A 21374-nucleotide genomic window follows, 5' to 3' on the forward strand; every position below is an offset into this window, starting at 1 on the left:
CTTAAAGTCAAATAAGCGAGTGATGTTTTTCCATTTTACTGATTTAAATGGGATTTCATTTTTTATTTTAAAGACTTAAAGCTTTTTATTACACTAAATTTGGTCAGAGTAGTAAAATAGTACCATATGGTTTTATAAGTAGGAAATCATTTGATGAATTTTTTGCTGTATTATTTATTCTCTAAGTTAGAGTTTACCTTGATATCAAACCAAATCCAAACCCATTGCCATTGAATCGATTTGGACTCATACCGACCCTATAGGACAGAATAGACTGACCCTGGGGTTTCCAAGGCGGTAAGCTTCACTGAAGCAGACTGCCACATCTTTCTTCCATAGAGCAGCTGGTGGGTTCGAACCACCAACCTTTCAGTTAGCAGTCAAGCTCTTCAGCTACTGCACTACAAGTGTGCAGTTGGATGACAGTTTCCAAGATGCAGTTTGGCCTCCTTTGAGACCAAATTAATTCAGCTAATATTCTAGCCAAGCCAAGCACCCCATATGAGGACTGAAAAAATACTAGGGATAGCAGTTGAGAAAAATGGGGAAAATAAGCCTTCAAAATACTACTTTCTTCTTATACTCTCCAAAAGAGATTTTTAAATATTGTGCAAATGGGAAGAGTAGATATCATAATTATCACTTACAACTTTCAATATCCACATGATCTTTAAGGGGGTGATAAGAATTATGAAGATGAATTGTCAAGCGACAAGGTATACAACAGTCGTATCATATCCTAGCATTTATGGCAAAATTTGTGTGTGTATAAAGAGATTACATATGTAAATATTTACATTCAAATAGAATATTTCTGGGAAGTTAATGAAAAACCTGATAACAGTTGATTTCCCTTGGGGAACTGGGTTCCTAGAACACAGGGGTGGGAGAAATACTCCTTAGAGAATAATACATATTCTTTTATACTGCTTACATTTGTACTGTGTACAAGTATTACTCCAAAACTAGTGTCACTTCTAGTCATCTTAGGAGGTGATCTGAAACGAGTACATGAAAGTTCTGACACATAAAATGCATTTAGCTGGTGATCTACTACTGCCAGGACCTTTGTGAGACTTGTTCCGTTACTGATTACCATATTTTACTCAGATAACACATATCTTCTGTTTGCCAACCACCCCCCACACACACACGCAAGGTATTTTCGTAAGCACACTGTGCTAATTTTTTTTCTTTTTTTTTTTTTACAGCAACGTGTAAAAAAAAATTAGCATAGTGGTGCCTACGAATTTGGGGGAGCATGGTTGGCAAACAATTGTAGAAGGCATGTGTTATTTGCATAAAAATACAGTACTCGAGACAAGAAGATAAAATCGTCTTGGCCTGGCACACCCACACCCATAAGTCTCCTCCATTTCTTCTGTGCTAAAGCATGTGCAGGCAAGATTTTGGCCTAGATTGGAGCTTTCTATTGACTTAGAGACACTTCAGTTTATATAATATTCCAGGAAACTGTCAAATTATTTTTGCAAACTTCTGTAGACGCAGCCATCGATAATAACCACGAGAAGACTAGTTTAGCTTTTAGATAGTGTTTGCAGTGTGCCCAGCACAATTCTGTGCTGTGCATATCTGAACTCATTTAATGCTTGCAACATCCCTGAGTTATGCAATATTATTCCCATGTTACAGATGAAAAATCTAAGACGTACAGAGGTTAAGTGACTTTTCAACTGTATGTACTGTAGGTTAGCGGTTGAGTTTAAGAGAATTTTTTTTTCTTTAATTTAAAGGGAACTATTGAAACATAGGCTAAGAAAAAACGAAATTAATAACCTGAAGACTAGATGTCAGTTGTTAGTTAAAACACTGGACAAAATGATTATGTTTTTTAATGTTTCTAAAACCATGCATGACCTTGTCACCAAATGGATGCCGAGATAAGTTCTCCCAAGACACAAAAAAATCAGCCCAGCTCCATTCTGTTTTCACCATATGTCCTTGGAGAGGTATCAGGCAAAAGAGACTATGATGGAATCACTTTCTAACCAAAAAAGCTTTTACAAATGTCTTCAGATTTTATATAAAAGAGCAGTGGGAGTGGAACTTGTCAGGGGCCTGGAAACAGATCTCAGAACTTCTCTTTGAGGAGATGTGAGTGGTGAGAGAGGCACCTTAAGTTAGCCTTAGAGGTTAAGGATTAAATTCAAATTGTCTGTATTCATAAACCAACTCAGGTCTTAAAGTTGGTAAGAAGTAAATGAGATGAAAACAGATGCTCGTGGTGTAGAAACAGCTCAGTATTTGCTCTTGTAGCTATGAGCTATATGTGCAAGAAGGTAGGGAAATGGAGGATTATATAAATGGAGAGGGGTCTAGGAAGGACCCTTCTGTGATCTTCCAGGTTCTCTCTGAACTTCTTTAATTAGGTAATTAACCTGTTTAACATCAGGGAAAAATAAAATCTTCAGCTGTTCGCGTGTTCATATGTTTTGAGTTTGTGGCTCTTTCTCTTTTAGGTCCTCATAGAGACTGCTAAGAAGCTAGGACTCCGGTGTCACTCAAAGGGGACAGTGATCACTATCGAGGGGCCTCGGTTTAGCTCCCGAGCAGAAAGCCTCATGTTCCGCACCTGGGGGGCGGATGTTATCAATATGACTACAGTTCCAGAGGTGGTTCTTGCTAAGGAGGCTGGAGTTTGCTATGCAAGTATTGCCATGGCAACAGATTATGATTGCTGGAAGGAGCACGAGGAAGCGGTAGGTGAAATTCTCTTGTGAGCGTGTCTGTGTGCGTTTCTGAATGCCATGAAAACCAGTAAGAGAGTGTCTCAACTATTTGTTTCTATTGCATTAGTTCCAGAAAGTGCCTTTCTTCAAGGTTTATGTACTGATAAGGAAGGATGAATTGTCAAGCAGCAAGCAAGGTGCACGCCAGTTCCATCATATTCTACCATTTGTATTAAAATATGAGTGTGTGTATATAAAGAAATAAACATGTAAATATTTACATGCAAATAGAGTATTTGTGGAAAGTTAACCAAAAAAACGGATAGCAGTGGTTCCCTTGGGGAGATGAGATGGGTTCCTAGTCAGCCTTTTTTGTACATCGTCATTAGGTTTTACCAGATATTTTTTATAACTCCCATTTTGGAAGGTGGAAACAGAGATCTTCATAGAAAAGAAAAAAACACTTATCCAAGGATCAACAGTGAGCAGTACACTGTAGGCATGTATGTTCTAGAGTGTTGGAAATTATTTTGAGCCGTAGGCCTTGTTTTAAGGATAACGGTGTCTTTTGATTCAGTATGTAATTTCCTTGTGCTGTGTTACTGTTTATTGTGGTCGTTCTCATAGGGAAAAAACCTATTACTTGTTTCTTCTTGGTAAGAGGAGTCTTCATATCCATCCGTTTAACCTACCGTGACTGGATACTACACTTGATATAAAAAGGTGACAGCAAACAGACAAGTCTATTGAGTGGTGAGAAGGTAGCTAAGGGAAAGCTAAGGGTTACAAAAAAATGGTGGGTGAGATACCAGAGTACCAAGCCAATTGAACAAACCAAAGATTTGACATCTGGAAAGCCACCTGGTTTAAGTGTGATGGGAAAAATAGGCATGAGTAAGTGGAGTAGAGAGTAGCGGGTAGAAGGGAGAAGAGAAAGGGGTAGGATTACATATTAAAGGGCCATGAAAGCCCTGGTGAGGATTTCAGAAGGGAGGCCCATGAGGGATCTTAGACCCCTCATTGCAAGGTCCTACTGGGGTGTTTGAGGACACTGGACCACTGAACTCAGGTTTCCAAAATAAATATTGTAGAAAACTTCAGACATAGACAAAAGTATAGCATAGTGGACCCTCAGATACCCATCACCCAGCTTCCACCATTAACCAACTCATGCCAATCTTGTTTCATATATGACTCTACCCACGTTCTCTCCTTCACCCTCATTATTTTCAAGTAAATATTTGTCGAAAAGGCCCCTTTTTTAAAAAAACAAACATAACTACAACACCATTATGGTACCAAAACAATTGATATTAATTCCTTAATATAATCAAATATCCGGGCTTTTTCTCTTAATTTTTAACAGTTTGTTCAAATTGAGATCTTTCCAATCCACACATGACTTTTTTTTTAAACAATATTTTATTGTGTGTGTGGTGAAAATTTACACAGCACACACATTATATTTGAACGATACGCCTCTAAGTCTCTTTTAACCTAACCCCCCTCCCCCATTTTATTTGAAGAAACCAAATCGTTTGTCCTGCCGTTTATCTCATTTTAAAGTAGAGAAAGGGACAAAATACTGTCAAGAAATCTTGAAGTAGGAAAGAAGGGGGTGGTGGTTCTGGGCTGAGTTAGGGGAGGTGCTTGTTTTGGCATCCAGTTTCCTGTAGAGGTGTAAAATGTTCTTGCTGTCTGTCCATCGTGTGTATGGAGTTTGGGTCGTAGATGAACACAGGTTCTTTGTTGTGCATGAATGCCTCATCCTGACTCCTCAGTGTCATAACGATTGCTAACTGCCAGGCTGCCTTTTTTGTCTAGAGAAGAATAAAGGGGGTTCTCAAGGCCTTGGTTCTCAAGGCCTTGGTAATGTTTTAGATCCTGTTCTAGGGGAATTTCATCTCTTCCCAGTTCCACATTTTAGCCTTTGACTACATTCTTTCTGCCTATGAATTTTTTAATCCCCAAGTTTTATAACTTCACTAAGAATACCAAACACTACTTGGCGTAATGCTGGAGATAGGAAGATGTTTTGTAATTATGCAGCGTCTTTTATTCGTAAGAGATTTGTAAATCCTGATTTTGAATCACCACGTTATATCTGATTTGGCAGCTTTGGTAACCTAAGGACAACTCAACCTCATGGCATTGAGAAGCTATTTCCAGTCAATAGGAAACTCCAGCTCCTGCATCCCTCTCAGAACAGATTGCTGCCTGTCTGTGGCTTGTGTTCCATCTAGTAAAATTTGTTTGCTCCTTTGCAGAACTAATAGTGCTTCCCTTTAGTAGACCAAGTGAGGTTTGAAAAGCAGTCAGTCGAAGCCATGGTACTTTTAGTTAGGAGCAGAGAAACTAAGCTCTGTGTAAGAGATAAGGCACAAAGGTAAATAATGTTGAATGCCACAGAAGGGTTTAGGTGAAAGACAACATTAACTCAGCCAGCTATGTGAGTCATTATGCTTTAAACTGAGATATATAGCCCAGTGTGGTAAGGTTTTGAAATTTCCTACACCCACCTTCAAATTCCAGTTGCCCCATTTAATTGTACCCATTGTGACCATGGGCAAGTTATTTAGCCTGTTTCCTCTTCTGTAAAATGGAGTTAGGGGTGGGGAGGAGGTGAGTGATGGTGGTTGATTAGTTATGATTCCAACCTTGCAGGATTATTAGAAGAATTGATCAATTATATATGGAGAACAACTAGAATAGTGCTGGCTTATAGGAGAGTGGTCATCAGATGGTGCTTATGATTAAGTTATGTGGGGCGGACCAGGGAAGAGTTGATGAAATTTGAGCTGGATCTTGAACAGAGGGTTGATTTTATTGTGAGGAGGCATTTTAGGTGAAGCTCAACAGTGGGAACAGAGGAGAGAAAATAGAGTTCAGGATCTATCTAGAAATATCAGTTACAGCAAAAGTATAAATAAGTGTAAGGCATATCTCTTGGATGCTTCATGATCCTGCATTCCAAGACTCAGGTTAAAACATCCTTGGACATGTACCTGGTCACTGTTTTGTGTTCCCACAACACCTGAGCTCACCTCTGTTTCTGTGCTCATCGTTTTTTTCTAAACACGTTTTGATGTTTGTGGGAGGGATATGAACTTTGCATTCAAGGAAATAAAGTATAATAATTGTGCCCCTGAATCTTGGATTTCTGACAAGCATAGTGAAGCATGAGAAGTACTCTGCCTTCGATAGTGAGTTGTATACTCACAACTGTTTTCAGCTTTTTGTTAGGAAACAATTTCAGTCACACACAAAAGTATGAGCTTCCATGTATCCAACATCCAGCTTCAGCCCTTATCACATCAACTTATGGCTAGTCATACTTCATCTATATCCTCATCCATAATTTCATCCATAAATATTTCAGAACATAGCCACATCATTGCCATACTCCACCAATAATTTCTTCAGATATCCAGGCAAAAGTTAAAGTTTCTAGTTACATCAGATGTCATGAATTATCACAGATACCATGATTTTTTTTTCTTACAGGTTTTCTAAAAAGACAACTAGGTCATTTGTCCTAGAAAGTTTTCCACAGTCTGGATTGCCAAAATCATCCCTTTAGGGTAGTTTAACATATTTCTCCATTCTCTGTATTTTCTGTAAATCAGAGTTGGATCTAGAGATTTCAGTGAATTCAGGTGCTGTCATTAGTGTTTTGTTCTTCCACCAGGAAGGATTGACATGATGACTGGTTATATTTGTGTGTGTGTGATGTTACCAGCCAATTCATTAATTCATAAGGAGCTATAAACATGCTTATACTTTTGATTCCATCATTTTTCTTTTTATTAACTGAAATACTTCTCTAAAAACAAGTATGCTTATCTTCTGTTGGTTACCCAGTGTAGCAACAGTTTTAAGACTGGAACCAGTTCTGCTTTGTACATGAGGAGTAGCCATGTATTTTTAGACCGTACTGATACACTGTACATCTGAGATCATTTCTCAGACACATATTGAAACCCTTCAGTGCTTTTCAGAGATGTTAGGTTTCTCTAAGACCTCCCCCTGGGACTAAGACCAGTCTTGATAAATGCAGAGCTTGGGCTCAGAGGACTGAAACTACAGTAAACTGACTTCGCAGATCAGGTTGGGACTCAGGAAAAAGTGGGAATGTGATCCGTGAAAAGGAATGGAAATTGAAATTACTGCTAACATTCTGTGCTGCTGTTTCTCTAGGTTTCAGTGGACAAGGTCTTAAAGACCCTGAAAGAAAATGCTAATAAAGCCAAAAGTTTGCTCCTCACTACCATACCTCAGATAGGGTCCATGGAATGGTCTGAAACCCTGCATAACCTGAAGGTAAGTGTCTTCAGCCATCTGGAGACATCAGACCATAGATCTTCAGCTGCCCTTTTCTCTTATTTATAGTTCACCTGTGTTCTGTCACCTCATGTGTTCTACGCAATGCAAGATATTTTCAGTAAGTTTTCATGCCATTTATTTACTACCATGCTAACCACTTGCAAAATTGAATGGACATACTTTTGGCTGGTAAAAAAGTCCATTGGAAGATAAGGTGGAGAGAGTTTTCTTATCTAATGTACCACAGTGTATCCCTTAGTCTTACTTCAGATGATTGATAGTACTTGCCCTACTTAATGGCTTAGGTTGGTGACAAAGCTATTTTCTCTTTGAAAGATCCATGTAAAGTGTCAGCAGGCCTTTCAAGTCCAAACACTGACATAGCAATACCAAAATGGTGCCAGGAATATCTGCTTAACGTCACTGTGTTTTTTGCAGACAGCGTGCTCACCCATATAATACGGGCATAACACACTTATGAAAATATTTTTTGAGGGGAGTGTGCAGTTGGCAAAAAAATGTGTACTACAGGCATTGTTTGCGTAAAATACGGTAATGTTGCATCAGACTAAGATAGTAGTTAGTGACAAAATATGAGATGGATTACAGATTGGTAGTGTTCCAACTCTAGTATTAATTCCCAGAATATAATTTAAACTGACTGATAAGCTCAGAGATGCATGATTTTTATTTGGACGTTTGTGACTGTCTTGATTAACCACGCTAGATAAAGAGTTGCCTCAAACTGATACTGCATTCACCCAGTATCTGAAGAGGATAACCATTATATCCTGGGGTCTCCGAAAACACACCTATACTCTTGGATCCTATAGCAATAGTTGAGAAAGGATTTGAAAAGTAGATATAAGTCCTCCCTGCCTGAATTAAGACCTAGGACTCCGAATGAGAGCTACAGTTTTAGTGACACTGATGTGCTGCTAAAGGATTGCCTACTGCTACGGATGAAGCTGATTTGTAGTGTTTGCTGATTTCTGTGTAATCAATGTTTCAGCACATTTGTTGGTTTAAAAACCTCCAACATGAAGTCACTGGTTAGTTGGGAAGCATACGCACAGTTGATTCTTAGAGCTGGTACAAGCATGCCCTAGCACTCCACTGTGACAAGGTATGTCTTTAGGATGAACAAAGACAGCAGTATTGGAATTTGTAATCTGCCTTCCATACCAGACTTTGTCCATAAGCAGTAGGGAACGCATTGGTTGGTCTCAATACTGTACCTAGAAGATAGATATTGCTTAATGAATAAATAATAGCCTCTGTCTCCCGTGAAGTGTTTCATTATACATTGAAAAAAGGGAAGCCCTTGTTATTATTATGAAGGAAAGAGAAACAGAAAATTAAATTCTGTGAGTTAGGGAATGTCCATTTAGACTTGAACAGGTGGCTTTTTTTTTTTTTTTCAGTTAGGTTGTCTCGAGTATAAACAGCATGTGGTGTAACATCGGAACTTTTGCTTGACTAGGTAAAGAAAGTGCTGGAAGTGTGAGTCATACCCTGGCTGCTTCTGAAACTAGTGTGAGGGGAAGTTATGATAGCTACATATTAGGAACCCTGCAGGATATGGTGATCTTTTGTTCTGATTTAATACGTTTGTGGTATATATATAGAGAGAGAGAGAAACGTTTGCTCTGTCACCATTTTATACATATACAATTCAGTTGTCCCATTTGAGTCATAATCTCTGGAACTTGAACATAAATGGTCAAGCAATCAATTTATTATTACTTCAGCTTTATTTTATTTAAGTAAAAATGATTGGATGGTAGAAATCAGTGTTCTGTTTTCCTTTTCTAGAGTTTCTGGAAGTGTGTGTAAAATTGTGTACTCTTGTATGCATGCATTTTTAAAAGAGGCTTACTATGTATAGTTTTAATTAAATTCTCAAGGGATATATACTGTATTTTTGCACAGATAACTATTTGCCGGCCGTGCCCTCCCCCTCGAGATAGCTTCTTAAGCATGCCATGCTAATTTTTTTTTACAGCAACATGTGGAAGAGGTGGCGATTGTGAGGGTGCCTCGCTTGTGGGCGGGGGGGGGGGGGGGGACCAGCAAACAAACATAGAAGAAAACCCAAAAACCAAACCCGTTGCAGTCGAGTTGATTCTGATTTGTAGTGGCCCTACAGGACAGAGTAGAACTGCCCCATAGAGTGGATTTGAACTACCAAACTTTTGGTTAGCGGTTATTTGTGGGAAAATACAATAACCTGAAGAGAGAAAATGAAGAATCACTCTTCAAGACAAAATTGAGAATTGTGGCCTCTGTTCTGTAGCATTAAGGTGCATGGTACTAATAATCCCTTATTCCGAATGTTTCTGTCTTCTAAGCACTGAGATGTAAAATCACTCACTCACTCACTAATTTAATTCAGAAGTACTTAAGTGAATACCCATTATATGCCAAGCTCTGGTATTCAAAGATACATAAAGTTTGCTATGATGAAGAAGATCCTATTCTGTTTGGAGATCCTGATACATTAAAATTTTCATGATTTTTTTTTTTTTACAGTGGAATAAGGGGTATAATATTGTTAGCTGCCATTGAGCCTACCCTCTGACTCATGGCAACCCCATGCACAGTGGGACCATTGTGATCCATAGGGTTTTTCATGGGCTGATTTTTTTCATAAGTAAATCACTAGACCTTTCTTCCTAGTCCGTCTTAGGCTGGAGGCTCTGCTGAAACCCACTCAGCATCATAGCAACACGCAAACCTACACTGACAGGCAGGTGGTAGCTGTGCTTGAGGTGCATTGGCCAGGAATCAAACCCAGGTCTCCCGCATGGAAGGAGAGGTTGCATAAACCATAACTCACACTGGAGGGCGGTTTATAAAATGTTCCCTCATAGATCTAAAAGAGGATGGAAATAAGTGAGAATCAGAACAATCCTCTGAGATCAGCATTATTAACCTTAATTGATGGGAAAGGAATGTGAGAACCTAAGAATTAAGAGTTACGCGTAAAGTCCCACAACTGTGTGCTGGCTTTTTTTGAACTTTGACGTGACAGTCTTTCTGGAGAGCTTATTAAAAGTGCTTGTCCCATTGGTTTTTACTTGTTCAAATCAGAATCTGGTTTTGAACAAGCACCCCAAGGGATATGCTCACTCAAGTATGAAAGACAGTAAATTCTGGTAAATCTTGATTCGTCATAATCTGTGCCTACTTTCTTTCAGAATATGGCCCAGTTTTCAGTTTTACTGCCGAGACACTAAAATAGCATGGCTGCCCAGAAGAAAAGAAGACTTTCTAATTCCAGTCACCTCGGGAATTCCTGCTAAATTTGAAAAAACATGGAAAATACATGCAGCTTTCGTGCCTTTGTCTGCTTAGGAAGAATGTGAGAAGAAAGACAAGAAATTGCACATGTTGGGGATTCTTTCTATGAGACTTGGGCTGGTTCAAAAGACAAGAAAAGCAAATGACCAGTAAACATGCAGAAAAAATCCTTACATTAGAAAAAAGATAAGGAGATACCAATTCCCCACCCTTTATTAGATTCGCAACAATAAAGGGAAGTGTTAGGTAATATCTAGTTTCCCATGTTGCCAAGGTGTATAAAGAAGAAATGGGACTATTGGGCTTTTTACGTGTGTGGCTGTAAATTGGTAAAATTTTTCTGGAGAGCAGTTTGATAAAATATATCAAGAAGCTTAAAAAATAATTATACTGTTTGATCTGGTTACTCATAGGAATTTATCTTTACAAAGTTATCAGAGATACATACAAAGAATTTTGTATAAAGAAGGATGTTCAATATAGTGTTAGTTATAATAGCAAAAAAATGAAAACAATCTTGAATATCCAACAATTGAAGGTAAATTATGGGTTAGCTGTAATTAGATTTTGAAGCAGCCAGCTGAAGATCACATTTTCACATAATATCTAATGTCCTAAACTAACTGTTGCTGTATTAATATGAAATGAATAAAGGATATGTAAGCAATGACAGTACTTTGTTTTAAAATTCTATGTAACTGTACAAAAAGAATAGAAAGAAATGTAATCTTTTATCCTATTTAGAGGAGAGATACTGAATAATTTTTATTTTTTTTTATATTTTTCTGTATCTTCACATTTTTCTACAATGAATATGTAATCAAATATTAAAGTTGTTTGCTTTAAAAATCAAAATGGACTTGGAGAATCCATTTCTGTAAAACACAGTGTCTGGTAATGACGTGAGATTTAAGACGCCCATATTAAGAAGAGTTCTGTTTAAGGAAGCAACGTCTTTATTCCACTGAAAAAGAGGATTGTTAATGGCTACACAGAACAGTACTTGGATTTGCCATGACTTCCTGAGAAAGACTGGGTGTTTAATACTGAAAAACCAGAAAAAAACTCATTGCCATCGAGTTGATTCCAACTCATAGTCACCCTATAGAACAGAGTTGAACTGCCCCAGTAAGGTTTCTAAGGAGTGACTGGTGGATTTGAACCGCTAACCTTTTGATTAGTAGCCAAACTCTTAACCACTGTGCCACCAGGGCTGAGTTAGTCTAAAAGCTAAACTATTTAAGAGACTATATACATACATTATAGTGTGTCAGGTATTTTTAAAATTAATATTGGACTCTGTTTCTACTCCTTTTATGAGTTGATGAATTAATTTACATGAGTTGGTGATTTTTTTTTTAAGAAGTAGAAGCTTCTCGTGTTTATTAAATTTATAAGAATGCTTTTTGTTTTTGTTCTTGAAAGTTTTCTATTATAAGGAGATTCCCCGCCCGCCCCGCCCCCCAACCCTTAGGAGTACTACATTTCTTTTCACTAATCTATTACATGGTACTTTAGTGATGTATCTTTTGTCTGTTTAAGAAATCTGTAAAGTCAATATGTATCTATGAGATTACCTTGAAGAAGCTACTAATAGTCAACAGTAGAATAAACCAGTTACCCTCCCTCTTTAATATTGAGCTGTTTGGGTTACATGTGATTATGACCCTTGGATTCCCTGATGTGGCAGCTTTCAACTCTAGCTGCACATTAAAGCTCCATGGAGGACCTAATGATTCAGAACCCAGGGTTCTTAGGCCCTGCAACCTGTAATTGTTTTCACTATAATACATACTATAGGAGCCCCGGTGGTACAGTGTTTAAGGGCTGGGCTGCTAACTAAAACGTGGACAGTTCAAACCCACCAGTTACTCCGTGGGAGAAAGATGAGGCAGTCTGCTTCTATAAAGAGTACAGCCTTGGTAACCCTTTGGAGCAATTCTACTCTGTAACACATGGGTCATGATAAGATGAGGGCCCACCCAGCAGCAGCTACCAACAGTTTTCCCTCTTATTGGGTATCTGAGAATGTCAAGGCAAAAACATGAACATTTTTCTTGCCTTCAGAAAGTACAGTTCTCCCCAACTTGTAAGAGAGACTTTTGTTTGTAAGGATCGTTTATTCTATGCAAAGCCAGTGTGATTTTCCCCAGACGCTTCTTCAAGACTTTGCTGACCGTATTTTCCCTAAACACATTCACTTCTGTGATACTAAACCTTTTTTTGTTTTTTCTCTTAGCTACTAAATTAATTCCATGGTCAAATTTGAGCATTTCAGAACTTTCCCATGGATTGTGGGCATAGTGAGAAATCTAGGAAAGCTCCGACTTGGTGACTTAGTTTCTTGGAAAAGTGCTGAGTTATTAATTAATGGATTTACAACTAACTAAAGAGAAACCTTCATTGGCATGATACGCCGTTCTGTTTGTTACTGGTTTTCATGATTCAGAGGATGACAGCCAAAATTGTTAATAGGCAGTGTTAACCAAAAAAAAATAAGGCTAGAGAACGGCGAGTTACATTTGAGACCTGATAATAATTAGCAAGTCACCCTAAGCTCATCCTGGAATTATTTATAATAGGCAAAAACGTGGGAATAACTAAAATTTTTATTGATTTGGTGTAGTCTAAACCAATGTGCGTCAATTCAGACAATATGCAGTTGTCAAAAACAAGATACGTCTTTGTGCACGATGTCCATGATAAAAGGAATTCACAGAAAGCCATGTAAAGTAAGTATGCAGTTTGTGTGGGTGTATCAATAGCATATATATGGTCTATAGTCTTGGAAATTTCTGTAAAGTAATAACCTCTGAGGAATGGATCAAAAGAGACCTACTGTCTACTTCACATTTTACTGCTTAGACATTTTACCAAAAGCATCTACACTTTATAGATGGTAAGGAGTGGAAACTAGAGGAGATCTGGCTTGCCAACAGTTTGTATAAAATATCTAATTCTTAATTGGGCATTGACTTCTGATAGGTCACGTCCAGTGAACTGTCCAATCCTGGGCACATTTTAAGGGGAAAGTTGACCATCTAAAACCAATGGGAAGCCTGGACTTAGTGGGCCGGTTGAGACTAGAGGACTCCCTGAGACTGTCGCCCTGAGACACTCTTTAAAACCTGGAACTGAAATTATCCCTTTAGGTCAACTTCTAGCTCAATAACAGTTTGGCTCATAAAGAATATCACCTGTGAGTAAGGAGCCCCTTTAAAAGATCATCTATATAAGACCAAATGGTCAAAAAATTAAAGCAAAGATGAGAAGGTAAGGGGTCAGGAAAACTCGTTAGGTGCCATCGAGTTGATTCCAACTCATAGTGACCCTACGTACAACAGAACGAAACACGGCCCAGTCCTGCACCATCCTCACAATCGTTGCTATGTTTGAGCCCATTCTTGTAGCCACTGTGTGAGTCCATCTCATTCAGGGTCCATCTTGTTGAGGGTCTTCCTCTTTTTCACTGACCCTCTCTCTTACTTATCAAACATGATGTCCTTCTCCAGGGACTGGTCCCTCCTAATAATAATATGTCCAAAGTACGTGACAAAGTCTCGCCATCCTCCCTTCTAAGGAGCATTCTGGCTGCACTTCTCCCAAGACAGGTTTGTTCATTCTTCTGCAGTCCATGACATATTCAATATTCACCAACAATGTAATTCAAATGCATCAGTTCTTTGATCTTCCCTATTCATGGTCCAGCTTTTGCCTGCATAGGACGCAATTGAAAATATCATGGCTTGGGTCAGGTACATCTTAGTCATCAAAGTGACATGTGCTTTTGAACACTTTAAAAAGCAGATTTGCCCAATGCAATACATCGAATTTCTTGACTGCTGCGTCCATAGGCGTTGATTGTGAATCCAAGTAAAATGAAATCCTTGACAACTTCAATATTTTCTACATTTGTCATGATGTTGTTCATTGGTCCAGCTGTGAGGATTTTTGTTTTCTTTATGTTAAGGTGTAATCCATACTGAAGGCTGTAGTCTTTGATCTTCATCAGTGAGTGCTTCAATTCCTCTTCACTCTCGGCAAACAAGGTTGTGTCATCTGCATATCACAGGTTGTTAATCAGTCTTCCGCCAATCCTGATTTCCCATTCTTCATATAGTCCAGCTTCTCATATTATCTGCTCAACATACAGATTGAATAAGTGTGGTGAAAGGAAACAACCCTGACGCACTTTTCCTGATTTTTAAGCACACAGTAGCCCCCTTGTTCTGTTCAAACAACTATCTCTTGGTCTATGTACTAGAGTACTGGAAATATTATACAACCAGAACAGAATAAATGATGACACATTGTTAAAAGTGTAACCAATATCTGAATAATTTGTGAAGAAATTATTAAATGGGAAACTAATGAGTGAATCCTTTCCTGATTTTAAACCTCAGAGTATCCCGTTGTTCCGGTCAAATGACAGCCTCTTCGTCTGTGTGCTAGAGTACTGGAAATGGTACAACTAGGATGGAATGCATGAGAATGATGACATTTTGTGAAAAATGTAAATAACATTGGTGAAAAATTTGTGTAGAAATTGTTAGTTGGGAACCTAATGTGCTGTGTAAATTTTCACCTTAAACAGAAAAAAATAAAACCAATAGAAGGTTGAGGGGGCAGGGGAAATGGTGCCACATGAATAATGCTTAAAGAGATTGAGTTTGTTTAACAATTTAAGACAAAATCTTGAGTGAGAGCTTTAAACATTTAAAGGACTGTCTTTCAGTTATACGTTATCTATCTCACTAGCCTATAAGCCTTGAATGTAGAGACCTGGCTTTTTTGTTCATTTTTAATCACTTAGTGTAGGATCCTATGCCTTGTACACATTAGTCTTAAAAAAATTTTTTTTTTAAGTTTTTCATTAAGAAATGTATACACAAATTATTTTGTGATATTAGTTGCAATCACACAATCTGTCAACACTCTTCCCCCTTTCCCTTTCCACCCTGGGTTCTCCATGTCCATTCATCCACTCTTCCAGTCCCTTTCTGCCTTCATGTCTTTGTTTTGGGCAGGTGTTGCCCATATGGTCTCATATACTTGATAGAACTAAGAAGCACATTTCTCACGTATGCTATTATAGGCCTGGCTAATCTTTGGCTGAAAGGTGGACTTTGGGAGTGGCTTCAGTTCTGAGTTAGCAGGGTTTCCAGAAGCCATAGTCTTGGGGGTTCCTCCAGTCTCTGTGAGACCAGTAAGTCTGGTCTTTTTTTTTTGTAAATTTGTATTTTCTACATCTTTTCTCCCGTTCTGTCTGGAACCCTCTATTGTGATCCCTGTCAGAGCTGTCAGTGCTGATAGCCAGGCATCATCCACTTCTTCTGGGCTCAGGCTGGTGGAGGCTGTGATTCAGTGGTCCATTAGTCCTTTGGACTAATATTTCCCTTGTGTCTTTGGTTTTTTTCATTCTTCTTTGCTCCGGACGAGATGGGACCAACAGATGCATCTTAGATGGCCGCTTGTGGGTTTTTAAGACCCCAGACACTATTCACCAAAGTAGGATGTAGAACATTTTCTTTGTGAATGGTGTTATGCCAACTGACCTAGATGTACCCCGAGACCATAGTCCCCAGTCCTCAACCTCAGTAACTCAATCCCTTGAGGTTTTTGGATGTGTCTAGGAAGCTTCTTGACTGTCTTGGTCAAGTTGTGCTGCCTTCCCCTGTATTCTGTGTTGTCTTTCCCTTCAACAAAGTTATCTACTATTTAGTTAATGATTTCCCCTTCCTACCCCTCCCCTCTCTTGTACCCATCAAAGATTGTTTTTTTCTGTGTGTAATCCATTTCTTGGGTTTTTATAATTGTCTTAGTCATCTAGTGCTGCTATGACTGAAATACCACAAGTAGATGGCTTTAACAAAGAGAAATTTATTCTCACAGTCTAGGAGGCTAGAAGTCCAAATTCAGGGCACCAGCTTTAGGGAAGTCTTTCTCTCTCTGTGGGTTCTGGAGGAAAATCATTGTCATCAATCTTTCCCTGGTCTAGGAGCTTCTCAGGCTCAGGGACCCCGGGTCCAAAGGACGTGCTGTGTTCCTGGTGCTTCTTTCTTGGTGGTATGAGGTCCCCCTGTTTCTCTGCTCACTTTTCTCTTTTGTATCTTGAAAGAGATTGACTTAAGACACAACCTAATCTTGTAGATTGAGTCCTGCCTCATTAACATAACTGCAGCTAATCCCACCTCATTAACATCATAGAGGTAGGATTTACAACACAGGAAAATCACACCAGATGAGAAAATGGTGGACAATCACACAATACTGGGAATCATGGACTAGCCAAGTTGACACATATTTTGGGTGGACACAATTCAATCCCTGAAAATAGTGGTCTCATACAATATTTGTCCTTTTGTGATTGACTTATTTCACTCAGCATAATTCCCTCCAGATTCATCCATGTTGTGAAATGTCTCCTGGATTCATCATTGCTCTTTATCATTGCATAGTATTCCATTGTCTGTATGTACCATAATTTGTTTATCCATTCATCTGCTGATGGGCATGTAGGTTGTTTCCATTTTTTACTATTGTGAATAATGCTGCAATGAACATGGGTGTACATAAGTCTATTTGTGTGATGGCTCTTATTTCTCTAGGATATGTTCCTAGGAGTGGGATTGCTGGATTGTGTGGTATTTCTATTTCTAGCTTTTTAAGGAGGCACCATATTGTTTTCCATAGTAGTTATACCATTTTACATTCTCCCCAGGAGTGCATAAGAGTTCCAATCTCCCCACAACCTCTGTAGCATTTGTTATTTTCTGGGTTTTTTTTTTTTTTTAATTAGTGCCAGTAGTGCAGTAATTAGTCATTAGGGAAATGCAAATCAAAACTACAGTGAGATACAGTTTTCATTGCACTTCCCTAACGGCTGATGATCTCGAGCATTTCCTCATGTGTCTGTTAGCTACCTGAATGTCTTCTTTGGTGATATGTCTGTTCATATCCTTTGCCCATTTTTAAATTGCATTATTTGTCTTTTTGTTATTGAGGTGTTGAGGTATTCTATGGATTTTAGAGATTAGACCCTTGTCGGATATGTCCTAGCCCAAAATCCCCAGTCTGTAGGTTCTCTTTTTACTCTTTTGATGAGCGTAAGTGTTTGATTTTTAGAAGCTCCTAGTTATCTAGTTTATCTTCTGGTGTTTGTGCATTGTTAGTTATGGTCTGTGTTCTATTTATGCCAGGTATTAGGGCCCCTAGTGTTGTGCCTACTTTTTCTTCCATGATCTTTATCGTTTTATGTTTTATATTTTGGTCTTTGATCCATTTTGAGTTAGTTTTTGTGTATGGTGTGAGGTATGGGTCCTGTTTCATTTTTTTTGCTGATGGACATCCAGTTTTGCCAGCATCATTTGTTAAAGAGACTGTCTTTTCCTCCCATTGAATGGACTTGGGTCCTTTGTCACAGATCAGCTGACCGTAGGTGGATGGATTTAAGTCTTTAACAAATTTTTGTGAAATGGAAATCTGATTATATCTCTTTCCTACGCAAAACTCTTCATCGACTCCCCTTCCCCAAACACCTCCTCCATTTTAACTTGTTGCAGGGGATTATTCTTTCTTAACTGAAAAAATCAAAGCATCAGCAGAGAACTTCCAAAGACCTCCTCCCCTCTTCACCACCACCACCATTCTTTCCTCTGTCCCCCCATGTTGGTGTCCATATACTCTGCTTTCCCTCCTCGTACCATTTATGACAGTGGTTCTCAATCTTAACCAGGCATCAGCATCACCTGAGGGTTTCATTAAAATACTAATTGCATGGCTCCATCCCAGGGTCTCTAGTTCAGGAAGTTGGATTGGGGCCTGATAATTTGCATTTCTAACAAGTTCCCAGGTGATGCCAATGCTGCTGGTCCAAGAACCACACTTTGAGAACCACTGTCATGAATATTTTCTCCCTGCTCATCTAACTGAGCAACAGATCCATGCCTATCACCAATTCAAGAACACCACCTTAGCAATTGCCTGTCTCTCCCTCATAATCAAATTTTCCCTCATTATTGAATTTATTTCTCTCAGCATACAAAGACAGTGTTATCTCTCCCATTAAAAAAACAGTCTTGACCCCAATTTGCTGTTTTTCCTTTTTTTTAGGGGTGGGGTGGTAAAATCTATTCTCAGTTTTCAATTCCTCTTCTCCACTCTTAAACTCACTCCAGCTAAGATTTTTGCCAATCCTCCCTCCCCCCAGCACCACCAAAATTATTCTCAAAGTCACCTCTTTACTAAGTCTAATGGTCAATTCTCAGGCTTCACCCTTTTTGTCCTATCAGCAGCATTTGATACATTTGATCACTCCCTCCTCCTTGAAAAACTTTCTTCACTTGGCGTCCAAGGACACCACAGTCTTGACTTTCCTTCTACCTCAGCGATTGCTCCTCCTTAGTCCCTTTGTTCGTTCCTCCTCTTCTCCCTGACCTCAAAGACACTCAAAATACACAATGGCCGCAACAATGGACTTGAGCATACTAACAATCATGAAGATGGTGCAGGACAGAGGAAAATTTTGGTCTGTTCTTCATGGGGTCACCATGAGTTGGAGCCAAATTGACAGCAATGAACAACTCCTTCTCACGCTATGTATATATACATTCAAACCACCCATCCAAATGTCATTTATATACCAAACTTATTTCATTATCTCTGAGAAACTAAATCCCTTCCTAGGGACCTGGTCAGACTTGATTCATTGTCTCTTCTGTTGGTGCTATTAACATGTCTGCTTGTCTGCAAACATACATAGAGTCAATCGCTCATCAAAGTGTCATTTATATGCCAAGCTTATTCATTTTATTTATCACTATGATCTAGATCCTAAGTAATTATTTAAGAACAAAACTTATTGTTTCCTTTTTGCATATAGGTATACTTCGATAGCCAGGCAAAAGGAGGAAAAACTAAACTGAATTGTAAAACTGCTACCCGTATCTATTTTGAGTATTTTAGAGCAATCATTAAGAATATTTTCTCCCTTTCTCTACCAGATTGGAGGAGAGAAAAGACATGAGTTGGTGCAGCTAGTGTATATAGATCAGAGCTTCTCAGCCTTTCACATGTTTTGTTACCATAATCCTAACAACAAAGGATCTTGGAGACAAGATGGGACCTTCCTTGTGGGTGGATGTGAGCCTAGTGTCCAGCTCTCTGTAGCGGTTTGATTCATTATAAGGATCACAGTGTCTCTGCATGGCAGAAACTGAAAGTCAACGGTCTCCAAGAAGGAAATGAATATGTTTACAGATATGATATTACCACCTTAATTATTGTTACTAGGGCCCTCTTCCCCATATCTTCAATTCTCATCAGTGCCTGCTTGTTAACTTAGAGTTGGAGGTTAATCAGGGTATAGTACCCTTGAAAAAGCACTTAGGATGGAGGGAATTAAAAGAGTTCTGGGTATAGGATCTCTAAGTTAATTAAAAAAAAAAAAAAAAGAAATTTATTCTGTTGCCTTGACAATTATTCATATCTTTCAGTTTTTGCTTATTCTTTGTTTATGTATGTTTGTTTTCCCAAGGAGACTGTAATCTCCTATAAATTAGGGACTGATTTAGATCCCTCTTTACATTTAATAATAAGCAGCAATAACAGTTGTTGATTTACTTGAGTCAGCATTTTGAACTGATTGTTGTTGTTGTTAGGTGCCATGGAGTCGGTTCCAACTCATAGCAACCCTATGTACAGCAGACGGAAACACTGCTCAATCCTGTGCCATACTCACAATCATCGTTATGCTTGAGCTCATTGTTGCAGCCACTGTGTCAGTCCATCTCATTGAGGATATTCCTTTCTTTCGCTGCCCCTCCACTTTACCAAGCATGATGTCCTTCTCCAGGGACTGGTTCCTCCTGATAATATTGGTTCTTGATCATATGCTGCCTCCTGAAATGGTTGAACATCTTCACTTCCAAGGAGCCGTCTGGCTGTACTTCTTCCAAGACAGATTTTTTCGTTCTCCTGGCAGTCCATAGTATATTCAATATTCTTTGCCAACACCATAATTCAAAGGCGTCAATTCTTCTTCAAACTAACTTATTCATTGTCCAGCTTTTGCATGCATATCAGGCGACTGAAAATACCATGGCGTGGGTCAGGTGCACCTTGGTCCACAAAGTGACATCTTTGCTTTCGAACACTTTAAAGAGGTCTTTTGCAGCAGATTTGCCCAATGCAATATGTCATTTGATTTCTTGACTGCTGCTTCCATGGGTGCTGATTGTGGATCCAAGGAAAATGAAGTCCTTGACAACTTCAATCTTTTCTCTATTTATTATGATGTTGCTTATTGGTCTAGTTGTGACAATTTTTGTTTTCTTTATGTTGAGGTGAAATCCATACTGAAGGCTGTAGTCTTTGAGCTTCATCAGTAAGTACTTCAAGTCCTCTTCGCTCTCAGCAAGCAAGGCTGTGTCATCTGCATATTACAGGTTGTTAATGAGTCTTCCTCCAAACGTGATGCCACATTTTTCTTCATATAGTCCAGCTTCTCAGATTATTTACTGAGCATACAGATTGACTAAGTATGGTGAAAGGATACAACCTTGACACACACTTTTCCTTAAAGCATGCAGTATCCCCTTGTTCTGTTCAAATGACTGACTCTTGGTCTATGTACAGGTTTCATATGAGTCAATTAAGTGTTCTAGGATTCCCATTCTTCACAATGTTCCATAATTTGTTGTGATCTACACAGCTGAATGCCTTTGCATAGTCAGTTAAACACAGGTAAACATCTTTCCGGTATTCTCTGCTTTCAGCCAAGATCCATCTGACATCAGCAATGATATCCCTCATTCCATGTCCTCTTCTGAATCCAGCTTGAATTTCTGGCAGTTCCCTGTTGATGTACTGCTGCAACCACTTTTGAATGATTTTCAGCATACTTCTACTTGTGTGTGATATTATTGATATTGTTTGATAATTTCCACATTCTGTTGGATCACCGTTATTTGAAATGGGCAAAAATATGGATCTCTTCCAGTTGGTTGGCCAGGCAGTGGTTTTCCAAATTTCTTGGCATAGATGAGTGAGTACCTCCAG

At 38.8% G+C, this 21374-nt stretch overlaps 1 protein-coding gene across 5 annotated transcripts in view; it reads left to right on the plus strand.

Annotated features, from left to right (window-relative positions):
* MTAP (methylthioadenosine phosphorylase) overlaps nt 1-11367 on the plus strand; it is an 81800-nt gene extending 70433 nt beyond the window's left edge. For 2 of the 5 annotated variants that reach the window (XR_002823594.1, XR_002823595.1), the window contains exons 6-8: nt 2481-2720; nt 6888-7131; nt 10214-10271. Coding sequence is in view for 3 of the 5 variants with exons in the window: in XM_023728645.1 (XP_023584413.1) it covers nt 2481-2720; nt 6888-7010; nt 10214-10252 (402 nt within the window). In the remaining 2 variants the exon portion in view is untranslated. Of the gene's footprint in view, nt 1-2480; nt 2721-6887; nt 7132-10213 lie in introns of all 5 variants that reach the window. The other 3 variants (XM_023728645.1, XM_004373523.2, XM_023728646.1) reach the window with 2 other exon arrangements.
* The last annotated feature ends 10007 nt before the right edge of the window (nt 11368-21374 follow it).

The sequence above is a fragment of the Trichechus manatus genome, unplaced genomic scaffold (assembly GCF_000243295.1).
Source record: "Trichechus manatus latirostris isolate Lorelei unplaced genomic scaffold, TriManLat1.0 scaffold00025, whole genome shotgun sequence".
Lineage (NCBI taxonomy): Eukaryota > Metazoa > Chordata > Mammalia > Sirenia > Trichechidae > Trichechus > Trichechus manatus.